We start from the raw sequence: 23,972 nt of genomic DNA on the forward strand, positions 1-23,972 counted from the left end.
GTATGCTAAAAGACGTAGATGTAGAAGAACATAAAAAAAATAACCATGAGCCCATTTAGTACTGGCCTTGGAAACTTCAACCTCTGGACTGTGATGGCTTCCCTCTCTTAACCCTAAGTCATAGGAAGATCCATATATTTTTAAAATTTCTGTTATGTGCAGAATCATAAAATTAACATAAAATGAAACTTGTTTTCTCTGAAAAGCTCCCTACTCCATTTATCACTAGAAGATGTTATCCACTGCTAGAGCACCAAACAAAAGAAATATATATATGGGTAATATGAACTTCAGATATTTCCTTGGAAAAGAACAAATAACAGCATAAAAAAGGTTGAGAGTTAAATAATAATCTTGTCCATTTAGGAAAACAGAGGACAATATTAACATCCTAAAACAGTTTCCCCATTTGGACCTTAGCATTCCTTTTCTGTTGAATAAATTTGAGTGACTTAATTTCTAGATGGAAGAATCTTTTTATGAAAAGTTAGTAGGAGAGGAAAGGAATGCAATAGTCAAGCACCACCACCTCTGAGGCAGAACTGTCTAGACTGATGAATTTCAATGTACTTCAAAAAGAAATACAAAAAAATCTGTGCAACAATAGCAGAACAGGGAAGGGGAAAAAAAAAAAAAGAAAGGATGTAACCAATGATCAGGGATTCCCTTCATCACGCATTAAAACATATTACCATAAAGGTGTTATGCTGCAGTGGAAACAGCACTAGGAGCTGCAATCTGCCAACATCTGACAAAGAGCTGCACATCTTAGGAATACACCACCTTAACAATGTCTTACAGTGAGGATACAGGCACGTTCCAATGGTAAAGGTGAAAGGAGCGTGTGATGCATTTACAGCTTAAATTGCTTCACGGGTTTGTTTAAGAAGGCTATTTGACCACTGAACTTGTTCTATCCTTAGAAAGTGGGACAGAGTGTAAAAAATACCCCTAGTAGGAGGAGTAAAAGAGTTAGCCTTCAGGTGTTTTTTGTATAAACTAGTATATACATAAATGTTAAAAAGCTGCACAAATTTGTCCTTTGACACTGTGTAACACAGTGAACATTCATTGTATGATTAAGCAAACTCTAGCTTTGCTTAACACAGTAATAACATTTCTCTGACAATTACTCAGAAAATGACTGCTTTAATCCAAGACTTTATCTCATATATATATATATATATAAAAAAATATATATATACATATACACATAAATCAGGTTCCATATTTTCGAAAAACATGGGGTGCTTTTTCCCACCAAAATGGAAATCTGTAGAATATTTGTATTTCTGGTTAACTGGCAAGTATTTTGAGCTTGTTTCGGTTTCCTGAGCAGATCACTAGGACTTATGAAATTTTATTATCATTTTAAAAATTTAATTTTAAAGAATTAATTCTGTAAGGGAGTTATAGTCAAAAACTCCTTATCCACATAACAAGCTCCTTCATTGATGCAGGGGATACAAATGCAGCTCTAGTAATGGCAAATATAAATATTGTTGTAGCTTTAGAGGCCAGGGAGGAATCATGATTGCATTGATTTTTTTGAGTCTGCCACTACACAGTGTCTCAGTACTCCAGAAAATACTGAATGAAATTGCTTTCAGTGAAGCCAAAGAAGAACATAAATTCTAATCAAACATACTTAGTCTTAACTGAAGTTTGCAGTATTGCAATCTGATACAGTCATTCCACATTTAAAAAAATCAGAGGCTAAGAAAGCTAATCATTACCAAAAGATTACATTCAAATATCTAGGTACATACGTATTTGTATACCCTATGCTGAAGTTATATTACAAATAAACATATATGTTCAATAATTTTAACTTCAGATTTTAAAAGCAACAGCCTGAAATCTGATTCACTACTAAAAACAAAAGCATAGAATTATTTAATGGTTTGAGTTGGAACAGACCTTAAAGACCTTCTAGTTTCCACCCCGTTGCCATGGGCCCAGCACCTTCCACTAGACCATGTTGCTCAAGGCCCCATCCTGCCTGGCTTTAAAATCATGATAATAATTGTCATCACAATATAACTCTTATACACAGAAATAAAGCATGCAAATAATACTATTTGCATAACTTCTGTATGAGCAAAAGCCTGAAATTCAATGTAAAGCTAAAATAACATCTCTATAAGTACAAAACAGACACTAACCTGTATTTTGATTGGCCAGGAGAAATTGCTGACATAGACATAGAAGGTGATGTTTGGGTTGCTTCGAAAGTTAAATTTTTCACAGGAGAAGCTGTCTCTGTATTCCTTAATATTAGCCTTAGAAACAACAGGAATCTCTTCTCCAGATATTGTTCCAGCTTAAAAAAATATTTAAAAAACCCAGATGTAGATATTATGACAAATCATCATTAGAGGTGCCAAAGTAAATTTGTACAAGAAACTTCAATTCTTAATTATTTTTGTTGTCTTCACTCTAAAACTTAACATCCCCTTATTATAGTTTACATGGCACGTTAGGTATATTCCATATACATACAGCGAATTCACAGAAATTGTTACTTTGGTTTCAAAAGATTATATATGAATCATAAAAGCGGCAGAAGTTACGTGAATTTTAGAAGAAAGTTGTTATAGTCAGCCGAACAGATAATAAGCTTTCCTCTATAATTTACTTTTTCTTACAGTAAAAACTCATAGCTCATTAGAACCTGAAAGTGAATTTGTCTACATCTTACATGGTTGCTGTAGAGTTTTTAATTGTTCATGAAAGCGTTAATAACATAACTACTAATAAATATTTATCATGTTTTGCAAATACATGGATGATTCTGCTAAATTATAATAAAGGAATAAATAAAATTTACTAACCAGGGTATGCTAAAATACTTCAGAATTTCATTGATGAAGAATTTCATGAGTTTAAGACAAACTCCGAACCTTCTTTAACAAGATTTTTTTTTGTCTGATTTCATTTTAAGCATCATACTTCTCCTTGGATGTGTTTTCAGAAAGTCAATAGAACCAGTTCAGAAAAACCATCTAAATAAAGCTTCTCTTCCCTCTTCTTAAAACAAAGAAGAGTAATGGGGTTCAAAGTTGGAAAAAAAATAGATAAGCAGCTGCTTTTATCAGCATACACAGAAGAACTTTATTGTTGGATATCAATGTTAAGGTTAATAATTAAATTTTTAGCTTGAACACTGAAACAAAGAAATAAAATCTCAGTCTCTGCAGTAGTTAAGGAAGCAATTTATCTTAATTAAAATCACAGCATTTCATAACACAGTCATTCCAAAAATTTAAATAGGCTACAAGCTTTTCCCACCAAAGCAATTTTAATTGAATAGGAGAGAAAGTCAACATATTAATGAAGCTTTATTCAGATTGCAAATTATCATCTGAGGTTTAAATAATATAATTAATAACAGCATAATGATAATGGCAAAAGAACACATTTGGTAAAGTTTTATTATCAAAATTAGCAACAAAGAGACAATCACGTTAAAATAACTTAGAGGATCATGAAATCGTATGGGAAAAAAACATCATACCAAAACTCACTCTCACCTGTAGAACCAATAGACCATGTAATATTGAGGTTGAAGTTGTTTGATGCATTAATTGATATGTCCAAATTTTTATTTGACTAAATTAAAAAAAAAAAGAGAAAAAGTTAAAAAACCTATCAGAATGTATTGCATGTAATTCTATGCACATGTAGCTCTATTACACATAACTGAATATACCTTTTAATTATCTTACGGTTTTAATTTTAAACATAAATAGAAATGGTAATTGCCAAAGGCAATTCTCTCTTTTGCTTCATAAGAACATGGAACAAGGAAACATATAACTACACCACTTAGCTTTTTAGATTTTGCGAACAATAACAATCATTTTCTTTATGAAACGAAAGAAAAAAACCAGATGGCAAACGCCTACATTTTAATCACAAGCCAAAAATTATTTTTCTCATCTAAAAAAAGATTTCTTAACTGAAAGATACACCCCTTTATTTCATCTCATGAAGATACTAAAACTTATTGATGGGAGCAACAATAAAATAAACCAACTGATAATTTTTCAGAGTATTGATAGAGCCAAAGTACATCTACCATTTAAGAAGTTTCCTCAGTGCATGCATGAATAATTTTTCAGTTCTCAAAAAGATTTGAACTATCTCTAAAGCTTTGTAGACACTTGGGAAACCTGTAATCAATGTCAAATACAATGGAAATCTCAATCATGACTCTTCAAAACTTGATTGAAGTTATTAACATTTTGTTACCTGTTCTGGATTTGCTATAAAGTTTATGGCAGTGTGATGGCGGTCATCCTCTTGTAATAAGCTGAAGGTAAACTGGTAGTCAATCAAAAGGCTGTCTGTGGGGGAAAAAAAAAATTAAAAATAATAAAGTGTATACATATTATTATATATTATGCAAGCACATAAAATTTACCATTTACATTTATTTTAAAATTCATGGAGTAATCTACAAGTCAGAACTACTCACACACATTTCACTGCTTAAGTATTTGCACTATAATGTCTTGAAGCAATTAAAAAATAAAATTAAGTGAAGCAGTAACCAAAAAAATAAAATCAAGAAAAAATAACTAAATAACTAAATTACGCATAACTTGAAATAGCCATTCATTGTGATTATTCCAAAATACAGTATCAAGTGTTGTTAGAGCGTTATTAGTTCCTTAATTTTATTCTGAAATAATTATTCAAATATTCTGTTCAAAATGCACTTAAATATTTATTTCTTTATTATAGTCATGTGCTTTACTGTGTTATATAAATAGTTTACACTGCTCCATCACTATAACACAACTTTAGAATTACTAGGTTTAAAAATTTGGGGGAAAAAGTTGCATCTACACTAATATTATATAGCATGAAGGCATGATATTACAGTAAATAGGATTGCTAATAATTTAATGGTACAATGGAACTTTTAAGAAAAATTACGTGATCATCAAGTGTTTCCTTTCTAAATTTTAAAAGATTTTGTAACTGGCAAGTGATATAAATGTTTCATCCACAAGAAACAAGTGATTGTTCAGTATTCCTCAAAAAGACTATATTTGACTCCCAACTGGCATTTATTCTACACATTTTTCTTTCAACCTGTGAATGGAACAAAGTCTGCCAGGCAGCTCCATGCATTCTGTTTCCATCACTGCACACTAACAACACCCTAGAGCTGCATAGGTGCAGATGAGAGAAACAGTCATCTTCAGATGGTCCAAATCATGCTCCTTCCTGAAAGGAGCAAAAAACATTGGGACAAGGCAGAAGAGGTGAGTTTTGAGTTATCCTGTTGGGTTCCTGAAGCTGGAGGAACGAGATTAACCCTTACTTGGGTCATTGCTCAAGGAATGACGGAAAAGGGACTTTTCTGCAGGGGGAAGGGGTAGAAGCAGACTCATGAGGATGAATCGGGTTTCCAGCACCTTCATAATGTAAGTAAAAAAAACAGTCACAAGAAATGCTGCAATTCATAGAGGGAGCCATGTAGAATCCCAGTAACAAATGTTCAGTACAGTCAGACAGTTGGGAATCAGCAGAACCCCCAGAGATGCAAACTGTGTTAACAGATAAATGGTTCTTGTTCAACAGTTGTGAATCATAGGTGGGTGTGGTGGATGGATCTTGAATGCTCTGTTACACGGGCAGATATCTTCAGCTCTAACAGAATAAATCTTCTAAATCTTTGACCATTACAGTTCTACAGGGATCAAAAGATTATTTTTAACCTCTGTCACAGGAAATAAGGAGATGAATTGTAAGTGTACATGATTAGATTATTATTTTATACATGTTAAAATATGGTTAAAGTGTGGCAATTCATCTTTGATGCTACATCCTAATGAATCATTTTGAAGTTCTGTTTTGATCCCTGTCTTGATGGCATTCTGCTAGTCACCACCACCACACAAGCAGTACGTTAGAAAGAAAAACTATGTGATCATAAAAACAAAATCAGTAAATACAAAGAGAGTGAAAGATTAAGCCAAAGCAGAAAAAAAAGCTGTGTCAGCCTTTTGCTGGACTCAATAGTTTCCTTACTGCTGACAATCACCTTTCCTGCAGCAACACATCATCTGAAAAAAACCCACTCTTGTATCTCGTGGGAAGGCTGACATAGAAAGAGAAAAAACCTTTTGGTCAATGAAGCACAAACACAGTCCATACTATTGTCTTAATAGTTAAAGAAAATGGGTTTGGTTTGGTTTGGGTTTTTTTGTTTTGTTTTGTGTGGAAGGAAAAGTAGAAAATAAAGGTTCATAGAATCATAAAATATCTTGTGTTGGAAGGGACCCACAAATGAGTTACATGAAAGGAATTACCATGACCTTCAAAGGTGAAAAGTTATGCAAATCTGGCTGTGGAAATTGAATGAATAAGTCTCATTGACTCTACTGTGCCATATCTACATGTTTAACAATAAGATTACTATTGCACCAGAACACATTTGAAGGTAACAGGACAGGAAAAGATGGCAAGTAGAAATTGACCCCTATTTAATGGATTAATAATCCTTTAATAATCACAAGCAGCAAGGCCAAAAGGCTGGGGATAATGTACAGATACACTAAATCTCCTGATGCTGTCAGCTTGGAGTCTCGCAAAATACAGATGACTGCTTTAGCATGATTCTTTGCAGATTTTTTGTAAAGGTATGGTTGACCAGCACCATAGAATGCACTCCTACAGAAATTCTGGCTACATTAAGGGCTACAAGATGCAAGAAGCAGCATAGACAAGCCTACTGGACAAAGTATCAACGATCTTCTCACAAGACATGGCAAATTACCATTTAAATATACTAAAGCCTTCTAAGCCCAGATTGTGTCCTCTCAGAGATGCAGAGTATCAATCAAAAAACCACCAGATATATATAGTTAAGGTCCCATCAAAACCCCAAATTCGGAATAGACATAGGACTCTTGCCTCCTTGTAATATGAATGAACAGCTCTTTTGCATACAAGTTTTAAAAAAATTTGGTCATTTACTTTTAAAACATTAGGAATCTTTTTTTTCTGGGTTTTGTTATTGTTTGTTCTCATTATTTTAAATTTATGTTTTACTTGATAACAGCCAAGAAAATATGAACTTATTTTTCAAGGAATGCAGGAAAAGTCCTTACATTGATAAAAGATGTTAAACCACACACGGTCTCTCATAAATTTACTATCTGTAACAAATAAGTAAAATACTTACACTTTTCTTTTACTGCATTTTTACCTACAGTACACTTGAAAGAGTAAATTGTGAAAAAACAGTAAGGGTTTTTAGAGCCTTTTATACCCACAATATCCCAATTTACACTAAGCCAGCCCTAAAAACTGAAAAGAGATCTTCACTAAACTATTCAGAAGCACTAACAAACATAAATTATGGCCTTTAATTGCACAGAGACCTGCCATAGGACAACCCATTAAATCTCTGACCATAGACTGGATGCTGCAAAGCAGAAACACATCTCTCCATAGACAATTCTAATTCAGGGAAGATACCTAAAGTGTGTATGACTTGAATGAAGCAGACAGCACTGCCTCAATGCAGTTATGTGATTCAACAGTGCAAATTAAGTCAGGTGCAAATGAAAGAACACACAGAGTAAGCATTCCTTCCCATCTTTCTGAGGACTGCAAAAGTATGCTGAAGAACTTTCATAGCTTGGAGAAAATGTTCACTTTCATACACAGGATATGTTCTGGTTGGTCAAAACTTTAGGAAATATTTGTCTGAACCTATTCTTAAGTTCCCAAATTTCTGGAAGTCTCTAAAGTTAGATTTTATTAGAACACAAATTAGTAGAACTAATTTAAGGGGAAATGCAAAGTGAGAGTACAAATGAAAAGGGATTGTAAAGAAGACCCATTGGATCCTGCTGCTGTCTGTCTCACTATCCTTTCTCACTCTGCCCATCTGTTTCATTCTATATCTTAGGAGACTCTTCCCCCACATGTATTCAGCAGCTCTCAGGGAAATATCACCTCCCTCTCCTCCAGAAGGCTTCACCTTCCACAGACTGCAGCAGGCAGAACAGCTTTCCTTCCCACTGCCAAACATCAGTCACCGTGTCCCTGCAGCAGAGCCTTCTTTTCAGAGTTCTCACTGGGAAAATGTATTGTAGGCTGCCTTCTTTTTGTTAATAATGAACTCAACTCCTCCTACTTTTGCCTGGTAGGGTGTGTGCCCCATCACCTTTGTGTAGGCAAGGGAGAAGCAGCAGGGAAAAGAGATTCAATTGACACAGAGAGAGAGAGACTCTTGGAAGTCAAATTACAGTGAGGAGGGGGGTGTCTTACAGTTTAATTTCTGTTTCCAGGCATGTTGTTTCATTTTGTCTAAGAAATCATTGGGTAAAGTATAAAAAGAATGTCAGAAGATAAGAACACAATGCCATCCTGACATCATCATTGGTCAAATATAACAAGGACTTAGGGTTATTGAGTTTTTTCACATCTCTATTTTGATTTCTTAAAAACCCTTCACTGGTTTCACAGTCAAAAAGAGTCATTAAAATCAATTCAAAACACCAGTAATGAAGGCATGTGAACAATAATTAGGTGAAGAAAGATGATTAATTAAAAAAAGAAAATAAATTTCAAAGTAATCCTTTAACCCTAGTATTGCTGTTAATTTTCAAGAAACCACTCTGTTTCTTTAATGAAGGTCCATGACTTTTGATATGGTTAAGATGGTTTAATGTGGAAGTTTTATACTCACATCCAGCAAGGATCAGACCGATTCCCATACTCAAACTTTTGTATTGGAAGAAAACTGTGATTTTAAAAATGTCAGAATATTCCCAAAAGAACAAAGGTCAGAAAGAAGCACTTCAGTATTTCTGAGTGCCACTAGAACTCTGTGAGAATATATAATTACACTGATAATTATTAAAAAAAAAAAATTAAATTGAATATGCTTAGTATAAATTTGTAATAAAGTTATATATGAAAAGGTATGTTACAAGGAGTATTAAGACTGTAAAATGAACCACTACAATCAAGGGTGCCTTGAATTATTTTTGGGTGAGTGCTCACCTAATGGGTAGCTATTCAACATTTTGTTCTATGTTCAGTACCCAGTGTTGGGTCCATGCCTCATTTACTACATGCTACACAAGCCCTTTTCCAAAGATGGAATTAATTTCTAATGTGGTTTTCTACAGTATTCATCACTATCATTTTCTAAGTTCTTCAGAAAAGTTAATGAATTTGTTACAACATTACTGTAGATGAGAAGGTATTATTAGTATCTACAGGACAGAAAATGAAACAAAGAGACCAAGGACAAAACCATCCATTAAACACGAGCAGCCAATTTGAAATACTTGGAGTTTGATTTTTCTTACTACTTTGAATTATATAATGCTACACATGAACATTGTTATTTTACAGTTCCTTCCATCATTCATTGTAATTCTTTCCACAACAAACAGGAAAGGAACATACATTCATCTTTCCATTACATTATCCCTGATTAATTTCCTAAAAAATTCATTCAGTGCATTGTAGAGGAAAAGTTCCTTGGGATCTAGTATTCACCCATGCTATTAAAATCTGTACAATCATGGCCTAGTAAAGAAGCAAATAAAAAATTATTGTGACAGTAACCTTAATTCTTCCACTTTCCTGCACTCACTGACTATATAGTATATTTCAACAAAGGGGGTCTATTAAGTAATTTAAGAATCAGGCTGGAGTAAATTCTAGAGAACCATTTTACTTCTGAGTTAGCTTTTGCCTTTGACCAAATCATTCCAAGAAATCATCCCAGTTCACATCATCTCTCAGAAAGAGGGAAGAATGATCCTGGGTTCCCAGAAAGAGAGCAAGCACATACATAATTGGGCACAGTCATGGCTTTTCTAGCTTTGGTCACTGGCCATTCTCCCATGGCTCCTGTCATGTAGTTTCTTAAAACACATTTCTAAAACTGAACAAAATGAGAAAAGATTTTCATACGTACATAGAATTTCTGAGAACTATATCTATTCATTTTAGTTCCAAATTTAAAGTTCAGCAAAAATTCTTAGTCAAAAGTAGTGCAATGTATGCCAGCCAGCCATACAAACAGAGCATGAAACCAGAACAACCCACGACATAGTCTCAATCCCAGTTACAATCTAATATTCATATTTTATAAATGTTAGGTGAGAATCACATGATCTTTACCCAATCGGTGACTAAAGTGGGATTTTTTCACTTTTTTTTTCTGATAACTAATAAGATCTATTTTGTGAATAGAAACCTCAAAATCTAGTGCTGTTCTATTTCTACTTCTTGAAATCACTTAAAGTTGTAAGAACCTCCCTCATGATTGCAACTTCAGACTCATCACAGTCAATCTTCCCACAGTTTTCTATTAAAGGATCTGTCTATTCATGCTGATTCTAAAACTCATACTCTCACCTCTTCATTGCACAGGCAGTTTGTCTCTCTCCTACTCTTTCTAGTGATTGTTCTGTATATGCAGCAAGAGTCTGTTGAGAACAGAACTATTCATATTCCTCTCTATCAGAACAAATGCTGCTTTTGAAAACAAGCTCCATTATCAAATGCTATAAGTCATATTCATTTGTGACCAAAAGAAATTCTGCTTGTATTACACCAAAGTCAGGGGGTTACCATCGGACCTATTTTGAGTCAGTATAATTATTTTGAACTTTCAGAGCAGTTGTCTGATTCATTCCTGTCTTCTGTATCCACTGCCTCATTTCCATTGTTATATTGAATATGTTGGTGTCTGACATTACTTATTCATTGTGATAAAACAAAAAGTCATTTACTATGAAGTCTTTACTAAAAACTTTCATTTTTCTAAATGTAATCCGAGCTCAATGAGCTTCAAAATACCCCAGTACTTATTATTTATATGCCTTTTTTCCATTTAAAGAAAGAGCATGTGAGAATGAATTTCGCTTAAGTTCAAAATCTTTAAAAACATAAGCAACAGGAATTCATTGCTTCTTTTACTGCACCCTAGAAAAATGTACTAGGCCAAAAAGCCCACAGAAAGACAAAGGGATTAGTGTCATTATCAGCAAATTGGGTAACTAAATTTTATTTTAAACAGAAATCTTTTATCTTATGAAATTTTCAACTGCTATTTAGAAAAGTCTAATAAGTTGTCAGTTTTGATCCCAAGGGAGGGCCAGATACAGAAAAATATGACCTGTACTAGAATTTTATTCAGCTAAATTTTGCTAGTTGTCTATTTTTACTCTATATTGACTAAAATTTTCAGAAGATGAGTGACATCTAAGACAGGTATGCACTGTGTTCAGAAGAGTAACTCTTGATTCTCTTTAATGAATATAGAAGTTAATTAAGTTTGGACATGTAAGTGTTGAAAAGCTAGTTAAGCAGGATGTATCTCACTATAACTGTCACAGAAGCAAGTATGTAGGTATGAAAATGTTATGATAGTCAAGGGTAGACTAGTTGCTGAGATCTAAAAACTGAGGTACATATATAATAACCTGAGGTGTTTTAAGCATGCGGTCTCAAGATGATGTTCCTAAAGTTTTTAAATCACAGACTACAGCCAGATCTCTCTTTTTTTTCCCCTAGATATTACATCAAACTCTTAACTGAAAACATTGGAACAACTGATGAGGTTTCTTTGAAAAGCTACAGGCCCTTTTCAAGCTCTGCTCAAGACCCTGCTCTGTAAACAAAGTCTGGAAAATAGTGACTGGAATATTATGAGCAAAATACTTGTATAAGAAGCAACAACAAAGCAAAGTGAGTGCACCAACTTAAACATCAAGTTTAGGAAAAAGTCGAGATGTCTCCAATGATGGAGCATTTCAAAACTCATGGCACAGCCACTATTATTCATCAAAAGTATAACTGCTATTACTTGATAGTAAGGAATGCTCATTAAAGGTACTTTTGTCACAAGGGACAATCTTTGTAATACCTTAACTCTTGTAATATTCTTGAAGTGTTAGAAAAGTGGGAGAAAAATGCAAACAAAACAAAACCAAGAAGACCAAATCTCATTAAAATTATTACGGAAGAAATTCAAATTTCTTCAGAGTGATCTAAATGCATCACCACCTTTATAACACTCATTAATATTACAACTCTACCATGCAATATCATTTTTCAATAAACTAGCATCAATATTCACTAACCTGATTCTAATTTTTTCTTTAGTTTATATAGTCTATACGCACTGAAGAGATCTCTGATCTCTTTGTTCTGACAACAGAAGTGGCACATCTAAGAAACAACAACATTAAATTATTGTTTGAGTTCATGTATTATTGCCAAAAAGAGATGTTTCTTGTCATACAGTAAATGAGAGCAGTCAGATCTTCATGTTATTTTAAATCTTGCTCTTATAATGCTCAGTTTATTGTATAATCCCTAAAAAAATGTACTTCATTCTCTTTCATAAATAAATTTATTAAAAAATTTCATTTATACATGGATCAATGCCCATAATATGGGCATGGCAAAAGTATAAATACCATGTATTTGCTATAAATTCAGAATAGCCAGAAGTAAGCCCCACAATAACTTCTATGTGGATTATTAGCAGAGCTTTTATTCTGATGCTCAAATAACTGAACACAGATATCCACAATTAAATAAGCGACTTCTGGTTAATCAGGCCTTAAAAGGAGACAGAACATTCACTTTGTAAATTGACTATAAATATACACAAATAAGGTGCTCCTGTAATATTTCAACATTTTCAAAATTCTCTTCCACCCTTTTTCTTATTATTTAGCTGAACTTTGTTTAAGAAACCTTAAATCTGCAGCCCGAATGCCAGAACATACCTCATGTTGCTTGACTCCAAGTGGCCTGTATGAACTACACAATATAACTTGAAGTTGAGATGTTTCAACTTTGCTGATATTTTTTGCTGTTTCTCAAACCACATTAACATGTTAGTTCTGAGAACTAAAATCTCTTATAGCAAATAAATCCAGAACCCTTTGAGGAGAATTGCACTTCATACTGGACAGAAATAATGTTGTATACTTCACTGAGCAGTATCCTCCACTTTAAAGTTGCAAATTGCAACTGGTAATTGTACTATAAAAAATATAACATGCTAAATCTCTGTACCTTTGCATTACAACTTTGAAAAGAAGATATAATACAAGCACTTTGTCTTTTCAAACACCATCAGGGTTGCGTAAAGTAAAATCTCTTGATTTCAATAACATTTACACTCATTAATTACATTGATCAGGCTAAGAACTGAGTGCCAATTCAGCAAAAAATACTGATAGAATATTAAAATTGTAAACTTTCACAAATGAGATTGCATATCTGTAATATTTCCCAATCCAGTTTACAGCCTTTAAAACAGATAGGAGGAAATACCTCAACCCTTAGTATGGAATAAAATATAGAGTGACAAACGAGAAAAAAGAAACCTTCCCCCACTTCCTACGAATTCGGCTCTTAGGACTGGCAGTCAGGCACATAAAGTAATAAGCAGATCGGTTAAAATAAGCAAATAAGTGAGGAAGGAAAAATGGAGCCTCAAAGGCTGTTCTCCTCAACTCCAGTGTAGTCACCCATTCTTCAGAGATTTATTATTTGGCTCAGAGAGGGAACACACTGGCCACTACAGCAGGGCTCGCTGACACCTTTCTGAAAGTGACTTGGAAAACTCAATTTCCAACTCAAACAGCTGCCAGACAATAAAAGAAATATTATATTTTCCTAGCACTATTTTCTCTAAAGTGGGAACTAGATACAGCTGTGTTTTCATTAATTCATGACTTTTTTGGCCATGTAGAGAAAGTACTGCTAACTTAAAAGTGCAAATAGAATAAATCTATTCCTCTTTTATTGTTTTGAGTTTGTTAGGTTTTTTTTTTTCCAGATGATTAGCTTAATACAGACTAATTGAGATATGCCACTACTTTTTGATAGGTATCAGGCAGGAACGTTTTGACACAGCTTTTCTAGAAACTGAATTAGCATGTAAAAAGGAACAGCAAGCAGTAGTGAATACTGACAGTCTGTTTGTTCTTAGTATTTCAAAAGCACTGATTGTTCATATCATCTACAACTGACCTTCACAGGCTATAGATGGTGGTATGCAATCCTTGCCTATAAACATGAAGTGACATGTTTGTGTGATGTAGTCATACATTGTCTTCCTTAGAATATTTTCATTTTTCTCTTTCCTCCATTTAGTCTGTTGTTCATTCTAATAATGACCTCTCCATCTTCTCTTTCATTACCCATTGAAATCACCATGAAAGCCTCTAATACTTTAAAGTCGGTCTAGCCATATTTTCAGAAACACTTACAGAAGCAGTACCTATTTCTATTCAACAAGAGTAGAATTCTAAAATACTCATTTCATTGATGAAAAAAAAAAGTGATATTATTGCCCTTTTAAGACTTTTCTTTCCACATTTTGCATAGCTTGTCATTTTTACAAAATTATTCTGATGGCCGTGGCATTTTCTTAAGGGCTAACACAGTAAAGTATATTTATTTCCCTATAACATAAAAAGACAAATCAAATACATACATATTACTTCTTTACCAGTGTATCTTCATACTCTTTGACAGATGCATTTTTCAACTTTCCCTTAATGTCTAGTTTGCTATTGTATCTATTTTGCTCTTGTACACCACTGCTTTTTGACCTTACACAGTTTGCTTTTCCATTTCATGTTGGCATTACCCTTTGTATTAAGTGACTACCAAACTACACTTTGCTGCCAATGGGTTATATTTCTGGAACATCTTTTAAAACAATATTCACAATTCAAGCTAAGAAAAAGTGACAATAAATTAATATCAAGGACTCATAGGTTACTTTACCATATATTGAAATGAAGTTGAGTTATCCAGTCAGAGAGTTGAATTTGACAATGTCCACATATAACCTAGTATAAGTTTTCTTAAAGTTTATATAATCCAAGGTTTTGTCATCATCTTGAGATAGAAATGACCCTCAATTTATTTAAATGATCCTACAAGAGTCCCTCAAATACTCTGTAAGGGCTCCACAACACTAATTCTAAAGCTGAGAACATGACTGACTTATCTCTTGACTTTTACAAATATGGTGTCAGCGCGAGGTGGTTCAGGACACCAGACACCTGAACAGTGTGTCTGACACTAACTGGACCTCTGCATCAGGTGTTCTGCCTGTAATAATGCAAGTGGCCAAACTATCCTCAAGTGCTTCGTATTTGCCAGTGGAGAAAAGCACCCCAGCTGAGATGGAACAGTTTGACCAAGAACTCCCAGTCCAAGGAACCAACACAAATTCCCCCACATATCATAAACCACTTACTTATGGAAGTCAGAGTGTGTTTTTTCCCTGTTTCAGTTGGTTCAAGATTTCACTGTAGCTGTTTCCCACTGATCAAGAATTGTCTTTCCCTGGGAAGTCAGCATGGGAAGCAATGCAACTGTAAAACCACCACAAATATTTTCCCTTCACTGTCAGAAGGCAAAGGGACACTGATGGATCCTTTCCTATGCTGTTTGATTCTCACAACTCCAGTCTTGGAGACCTCTAAGGCCTCCCAGGTGTTTGAGGAGTGACAGGTCCTGTCTTTTTGGACATGTTTGGGAACCACACACACAGAGCACATTGAATAGACAGAATGAGGATTCAAAAAGTATTCATCCCTATGAACCCCAGCTCAAAAATAAAATGTTGTATATATGCAAATACTTGCATCATTTCCTTCTCATTTAAAACACTGCTTCACACATGGCCTGGAGTCCCCTAGTATGTCTTCTGGAGGAGGTCTCCAAGCCATCGAGTCTCTCTCGCTCTTGCCTCATCAAGCTTTTTCAAAATTTGTAGTTCTATAAATAGTCATATTTTATACTAATAGGTATTATACTGCAATAGTACATTTTACTTTGCAAGAAAAAGAATAATATAAAAATTATTATGGAACCTATGAAACAGGTCTCTCATTCAGACATTTATCCGCATACATTATAATATATGCATTTTTTTTCTTTAGCAGTTAGAAAGCTAGTCTGCCTAGGGTAGTGCCCATCTTCTTTTGAGACAGGGTAGCATATTTAAATAAATAGTCACTGAATTGACTGTCGACTTTGGCAAAAGGTATTAAGTAGTATCTGTAAGGGGATGCCAATCAGTAAATTCACTGATATATGAGCAAAAGCTATCAGAGAAAGCAAATAATCTTCATTCCAAATAAAAGTATGGGTTTTTAAGCAAAGAAAATCCCATATATATATGAAAAAAGAGAGAGAAGTAAATACATACACGGAAAGATTCTCCAATTCCCAGTAAAATCTGATAATGATTGGCAGCAAATCTGTTTCTTTAGCCTGCCCAACAAAGCTTCAAGCCAACCTAGCATTTGGCAAATGAGTACACAGAGCCTGGGGTGAGAGCATAATACTTTATTAGGAGCTTCAGATTCTTGGTGTTGTTTTTGTTTTAATTCTCTGGAAGGCGACAGTTGGTTTGTGCAGTTATTTTAGCTCGGGGCAAAGACTCTGTTTGTCTGTTGCTCTTTATAAGTTCTGAGTTGGTAGGTTTGCTGAGGCTAATCTTTTCTCAAACCATCCTAGAATTTTCTGATTTAAACTATAATCTGTTCCACTAGACTCTTTAAACACTAAGAAGAATTCTTTTTTAAATAATTTCTTTTTGTATAAGCCCATATGTCAAAAGACAATGTGAGTCATTATTGCTACAGTATTTATAAATAACACAGACTGTTTCAGTCTGTATCAAAGTCAATCAGTGTTAGATATAATTGGTGGAACTCATTATTTTAAATCAAGCATGACAGTTTTACAATTACAATATGTATTTAGTTTAAATTACTACTGTCCCAAAAGGAAACATGAATTCTTCAAATCAGTAGTGAAGCATCTAACTGCTGGTACACATCTCACAACTCAGCTAAAACAAACACCCTTTCAATAGATAAGATTTATTGTTTATGCCCCTTAAGTTTCAACATAATTTTTAAATATCTGGAAAATCCCTGCTAACAGTTTTACTTATAGTGCTACTTGCTATTTATCTTCTGAAACACTCTCCTTGGAATGTTCTTGAGTTTCATTTTTCCCTAAGTATAACAAGTCTGCCACCTAGTGCTTTATGGTACCTCTAGTACATATTTTACTGGATAATTTTTTACCATTTTTTGATGAAATATCTCATGTCCTTGAATGCATATACACAGATGCACGTTTGCCTACACATACTCAGCATGCTCAAAAATCACATTGTATCTTCTTGCTGACAGGTTGCATTACATGTTTCAACAGTTATTAGTCCATTTTTGTACTTCCCGACTAACACACAATCATCTTGTAACTCTGTTCCTCGGCTGTAAGATCTGAAAGTCTCACAGAGGTTGTAAAAGGAAAAACCTGCAAATTATTTAAAGAGCAAAAAAACCCCAAACACGTATCATGTCAGTTTAGTATGAAAAATATTAGGGAAGCCATTGCAGCTTTGACCCTATGGAGCTCTAAACAGTCTCCTTGGTGGGGAGTCCTGTTACAGCACTGAGGACATTCCACCTTGGAATGGGCTCTGAGCTAAATGCTGCTGAGATCACCTGCCTGGGATCCAGGAGCAACAACTCTTCAGCAGGGTATCCTACATGGGACACAAAAGCTGGAGAATGATGGGGAAAAGGAAGCATAAAGATACCATTCACAAAAATAAATTTCCAAGCAGTAGGGCTGGAACAGCCCAAAAAGTGATTTATGGTAGATCCCAGTGTGCCACTCACAAACTGACTGCAACCAGAGCCAAGATTCATTCCAGTTTAAGTACCCATCTGCCCCAAGAACAGTTCCCTTCACAGAGGTTCCTCATGTTTGCTTATGTCCACTCTACTGTGAAAAGGCTGACCAAGATTTCTGCTCCTTCATTTTGCCAGATTATTGCAAGGCAGCTAGACCACAAAATAAAACTTGGCATAGTAATTATAGAGATTTCTTTTAACAGTTTTGATTCTCCTTTTTAAGTAAATTATAACATTCGTAACATAAGTACTACTAAAAATTGGATTATACTAAAACTTTGACTATGAAGAAGCCCAGGAAAGAAAAAAAAAGTTCCAATAATAAGGAAAACTGGTGAGATGAACTATCAGATCATGTCAGTAGGTCAGATTAAGCCTAAACTGTATTTTGACAACATAAATAAGTCTGCATAATCTGATCCTTTTGCTCTGAGAAAGTATTGAGATGATATTTCTAAAAAGTCACTAGAAGTTTTCATAAATTATCATTTAATGATCTGTCCTCTATCAAATCATCTTTTAGTTACTTCTACTGAAAAAAAATGGCCAGAAAGATAAAAAAATAATAACACCTCTAAAGGAGTAACACAGCTTTTAGTCCAAAGCCCAGATATCAAAAAGTAACTAGACTTCTTTTCCTAATTTTTAGCAAGGAAGATAAATTTTAAATAAAGTAGATAGAAGAGAAACCAGTGTTTGGTGTTTTTTTTTTCAGGCACCACATACATTGCCTAACAACATAATTTAAAAGTTTTCAATTACAATACAAATTTACTTTAAGAAATGGTAAGGACTATAAATAAGGACTAGCAGTTTCCTTTGCTTTTCTCTTTTTGAAATCCTGGTGTGTCAGCAGTAGTGGGGCTAATACAGCTTCAGGACTGGACTAGAATCCTTATGAGGCTCTTCAGCCAGAAGCAAAATTTCCTTCTTTATCCCCAGCTTCCTGCACAGATACCAGATATTATCTTGAGAGTTTTTACTGAATGTACATTTCATACTTCTTCACCAATTTTGCACATGAAAGTATCATTCTTCATCTTTGTGAGTTGCTGACATACTGAGGGAATTTCTTTGTAGCTCATAATGCCATTACTTTTTTCCTTGGTATAAATACAGACAGGATAGCAATATGATTTTATGGCTCAGTGTTTAGAATGGCATGGTAAAGCCATAAACCAATTATTCGGGTCAATCCCAAAAAGTTGTTGCAAAATATTTAGTAGAACACATATTTTTCCTGTGGTTTCCTTTAAGTAGAAGAAGAGCAGTTACTAAAATTTATCCAATGAAAATTTGAAAAAAAACCTTATGAATATTTTTTCCCACTAGTAATTATGTTGGACAGTTTTATATATAAACTAAGCTTCGAAATGTGTTCTCTGGCTTTCTATTTCCTCCCTGTGTGTCCATGAGATTGACTAGAAAAGCTCAGTGGTGCCTGTGTGCTGTGGTACACCTGACCCTTAAAGCTTCTGCAGATAGACCTTCCATCTTCTCCCTTTGCTTGCTTCATCCCAGAAAAACATTCGAAAGAGTGGCTGATGAATCATTGTGTGAAGCCATCCACAAATGACATTTCATAAAACACTGAGTTAAGAGAAAAATTAGAAAGAGTTGTGGAAGGAAACGTCTTGAAACTAAGAAAACAATTACAATAAAATTTGTACATTCTTCCAGCCTTTTTAGGTACAGATATTCAGACTCCTCTTTTTTAAAGCCTGTAAATCCAGCAAATATCTGCATCAGAGGCATATGATCAATAAATAGGTTTTAACTCTATAAAAAGCTACAAATCATTCAGTCCCTGCCTGTTTTAAATCTCTTCTCAAATGACCCATCCCTCCTGACCTCTATTAATTTCTGGATTCTCAAATCCTTCTCAAAGGTCAGGTTCTAATCCCTAAGAGTGGGTTGGGCTTGCACTGCAGCATGGAAAACTTTATAGTGTTACCCTGGATATATAATGCACTTCTGAATGCAAAAGACAAGCGGCACCTGATTTCTCCTTGAGTTCACAGATAGTCCCAGTCCCACTATGCTGTCCATCCAGCCCAAAGATGAGCACTAGATTAATTAAAATTCTTAATTTATTGCAATTTTATTGCATTCTGAAAACGTTCTGTCTGTGCATTGCTGAGAAAATCTTCTCAAATGCCTGAAAGCCCTAAAAATGTGCTGCCCTGTAACTCACTACTGCTGCCTATTTTAAAAGAAAAACCAGTCTGCAGGACCAAATGGAGAAGCTCTTTGTTCCCTCTCTTCACTGTTAATGGTGGTACTCAGAAATAAGCAAAAAAATGCTTCTAAACACTTTTTTAAGGATAAAAGGGAATAAGAAACTAAGTTATGTAAATCCATGTGCATTTTTTAAACTTCATTGTGTTAGCTAGGAATTTTCTTAGTAGAATGGGCAAATCTTGAGTGCTCAGCTCATATGGAAAATCTATCTATGCAGGTAAACAATACGATTAACACTCATAGGACTGATTTGTCGTAAGCTTTTATGGTTCTGCATGCAGCAGTACTAGAATCAGTTGTACTTCTTGTTTGATATGTAGTGTTGTAATGGTGACACTCAAAATAATGTACACAAACCAGACATTTTGGAAAGCTTTTGACCCTAGAAATACAGCTATCTAAGAGAAGTTTGTTGTGGGAAGTATCATATCCTTTCAAAATAAGTGATTGTTAGCAAGCTTATAAATCAACCTCTGTATAGCAAGAAATCATGAATTGTAAATTTAAACTCTCATTTTCTCTAGAACATCGGTTTAACTATATCTCCATTTATGATTTAAAGCTTTGTGTCGGTATACAAACCAAGTCAAAATCACAGAAGTGGCATTTGTCCCAGTGATTCCTCCCAATCTGTCTAAAACCATCTGCTTTTGCTGCATGTTCCCTTGCACCCAGGAGCTCTGATTTCGACAGCAATGTATTTCCAACGCTGACGTGAGAGGAACTAATCCGGCCATTTGGATGCACACTTTGCTATCTCGGTGTCGCTGTCATACATCACAGTGTCTGAGATACCAAAGAACAATAACAGCAGCAAATACAAATGCATCACAACAAAATGGTATATTTATGGTCTGTGTACATGCATAAGTCAGCTGCACAACCATCTCTGGCCTCCACTCAGAATTCATTTATATGGAATGAATCAGCTTCCGACCATTCACAGCAAGATTGGCTTCCAACAGAAAGGCCTACGGATACAGAGCCTCCCTACCAGAAATACAGAGAGATACAGTCCAGAAGCAGACATACTCAACCTGCAAGAATATTTATATGGACAAAAAAACCCGTAGTTTCTTAAATCACGAAGCTTTCTTTTGCATTCATATTCTTTTTATTATGTATAAGAAAGCTTTCATAAGATTTCCTCTGATATTCCTAAACAATGGCACACTGAACACTTTTAGCTCAAGAAGTCCTTCCTCTCACAAAGTTTCTGAGCTGCAAATTGTTGGATGTGAAGAGAGAATTACTATGTTTGTCCATTTGCTATACTCTTCCCCTGGCATTCATGTTCAGCCACCTCTGACAACAGGGTACTAGAATCTATAGATCATCATGCAGCTGCTCACATATTCTTATACATGCAGTATTTTTCTAATTTTTGTATCTACGAGGCTCATTCTCATTCTCTTACTCTCAGAGAAGTTTGTTCTCTCTGTTGTGCATTTTCAGTAATACAGTGAAGTCATGAAGAATGAAATAAAAACAATTTTACAGAAGCCATGAACAACGATTTTCACACAATCTGGATAATGCACTACTGCAAGCCCTGCCTATGATGCATTTCCTACCCTATTTCTATTAGGTTTTGATAATTTAAAGTAGAAGAATGACTCGTGTACAGTTCTGCCATGTTTTGAAATGCTATATGAGAATGAAATCTCATGTTTATCAAACTGTTCCTCTTATCTCTAGGATTTGATGGTGTTGCTGCTCTCTCTGTAGATCCTTTTGGCATGGTAGGTTAAGTCCCTGCAATGTTTCAGCAAGTTCCCTCCTACATAAATCTCATTCTTTCTGACTATGCTAGACCCATCTGTAATTTTCCTGTGTTTTTGTTCGTGTTCAGATCACTTCTTTGATCACAACACAATCCATGTACAGCACAAATATTCTGCTTACTCTTCTACATCACTATGAAAGGAAACAAGTAAGGAAGAAACTAAAACAATCTGTGCTCCCCCACTGGTGAACTGTATTTTTATCTACTATGTTAAATAGTCCAGTGATGTCAACACCAGTACCTACACCAACATCTGTCTGTTCCCACTTCCTAGGCTTGAGGATGGCACTGACAGGCAAGAGGGAGGAGAGGACTAGGTAAGCTGGGCAGAGATGGAAGATACGAAAACAGTTGAACTTTTCTAGGGCAGTGGATATTCACAGTATCACAAGTTGCATCAAGTTCCTCTGAGACAACAAGCATCACTCAATCCACATTCTGCCGTTAAAGAGAAATCAAGGTCATCCAGTATCACACAGAAATTATCCATACACTCAGGATTGTAAGGAATTCTAAGGTTTTGCTTAGAAGGCCATTCCAATTTGGGGCAGTATTTACACAAGTAAAAAAAAAAAAAAGAAAATTTAAATGCTTAAAACTGGTCATCTTGAAAATGGCTAAACTCAAGCATGGGACTAAAAACTTTCCTGCAGAAGATCCTAACCACAGAGCAAATCACTATCTGTATTCCTATTTTGGAATCAGTATCACTATCTGAATTCCTAATCAAATTCACTGATTTTGATTCTAAGTAGTAGAAACATAAGTGCCTAGAATTTTTAATTCTCATAATCTTATGCTGCTCATAAGTATATACAATTTATTTTTCCCCAGTATTTTCCTTCCTTTTGAGCAACAACTATTCCTGTGTTGTAAAAAATAAGAATATTCTTCACTTCAAGAAGTGAAGAAACAATATAAGTGTCTAAAGAAAAAGTTTCTAATAAGTAGTGAAATAAGCACAGAAAAAATATCATCCAAACATCTGCCTTGTACAAAACTGAAACACTGTAATGTCATATTTTAAAATACTTATATAGATAAGAAATTGGAGCATCTCTTTATGATGTAAATATTTTTTTAATATATGATTTAGCAGGTAATAGACCGTGCTGTTAAGCAATTGTCACTGAGATCTTAGGTCAGTCAGTTATCCATAAATTAACAGATTATTTCTTACTATGATGCACCATTCACTAAATATAAGAAATGTAGAATTCCATTATTATTAATTAGCACATGCTCCCTATTACCTCCAGATAAAATCACTCTGAAAACTGTTTATATGTGGTACTTAAGTGGTTGAAAGTATTAAATGAAAATTTATTATTTCAAAACAAGAAGATCTTTAAAATATTTTGAAATCTGACAGAAGACAAATACTAGTAGTGAGTTAAAGGTGAAGGGGCATCTTGAATATAGTACAATTTGTCTCCAACATGATTTATAGACCCAGTCTGAAACATGATAGCAAAAAAAGTACAGTTTTTCATTGAGGTGCCTCAGGTCTACAAATCTCATTACTGTCATTTCTTTTCCATCTCTTAAATTTAATAACATTTATTTTTAAAGGACAAATAAACATTGACACACATATCCAAAACAGCAGTATCATCAGAGCACAAACTTCTCATGTACTCATTATATTGCTTTAAACATAGAAAAAATATTATATAAATACAAAAATTTATTCGTCTAAATACTGAAATTTCTGTTTTGAAATAAGAAGCATTTCTTATCAAAAGAAAAAAAAAACAACAAACGGAACCGATTTTATTGATCAACAGTATCTTTAGGACACAGCTCCAGGGAGAATTTTCAACTTAGTCTACAACATTTAAAATTCATGTTCTAGTTAAAAGTATTACATTTGAATTTAACTTGTCTGAGAGAAAAAAAAAATCAAAACAACCCACACCAAATTTCTTTAATAGCTGGCAAGAGGAATAAATGTTTTAGGCCTAGAGATAGGTCAGCATCCATAAGATAGTATGTGTCTATTTTATTCTGTAAAATGTACCTTGCAGATGCAAAGCATTTAGGGTGAGAAAGATAGATTAGTCAAGACAAGAAACATTACTTTATTAGGTAAATGATGCCTTAGAGATATTCTAAAGAAAAGCTTTTGTGCATGTTCTAAAAAGAAATGTTAAAAAGCAAGGCCAAAAATCAGAACAGATGTTATAAATATGTTCAGT

General features: G+C 34.4%; 1 protein-coding gene across 6 annotated transcripts in view; it reads right to left on the reverse strand.

Moving 5' to 3' along the window:
* ATRNL1 (attractin like 1) overlaps nt 1-23,972 on the reverse strand; it is a 466,156-nt gene that overhangs the window by 273,687 nt on the left and 168,497 nt on the right. For all 6 annotated transcript variants that reach the window (XM_051801056.1, XM_051801055.1, XM_051801059.1 and 3 more), the window contains exons 22-24: nt 4,255-4,349; nt 3,534-3,612; nt 2,166-2,323 (exon numbers count right to left, since the gene is read on the reverse strand). In XM_051801056.1, coding sequence (XP_051657016.1) covers nt 2,166-2,323; nt 3,534-3,612; nt 4,255-4,349 — 332 coding nt within the window. The remainder of the gene's footprint in view (nt 1-2,165; nt 2,324-3,533; nt 3,613-4,254; nt 4,350-23,972) is intronic.

This window comes from Manacus candei, unplaced genomic scaffold (assembly GCF_025592945.1).
Source record: "Manacus candei isolate 608988 ecotype Guabito, Panama unplaced genomic scaffold, ASM2559294v1 h1tg000050l, whole genome shotgun sequence".
Taxonomy (NCBI): domain Eukaryota; kingdom Metazoa; phylum Chordata; class Aves; order Passeriformes; family Pipridae; genus Manacus; species Manacus candei.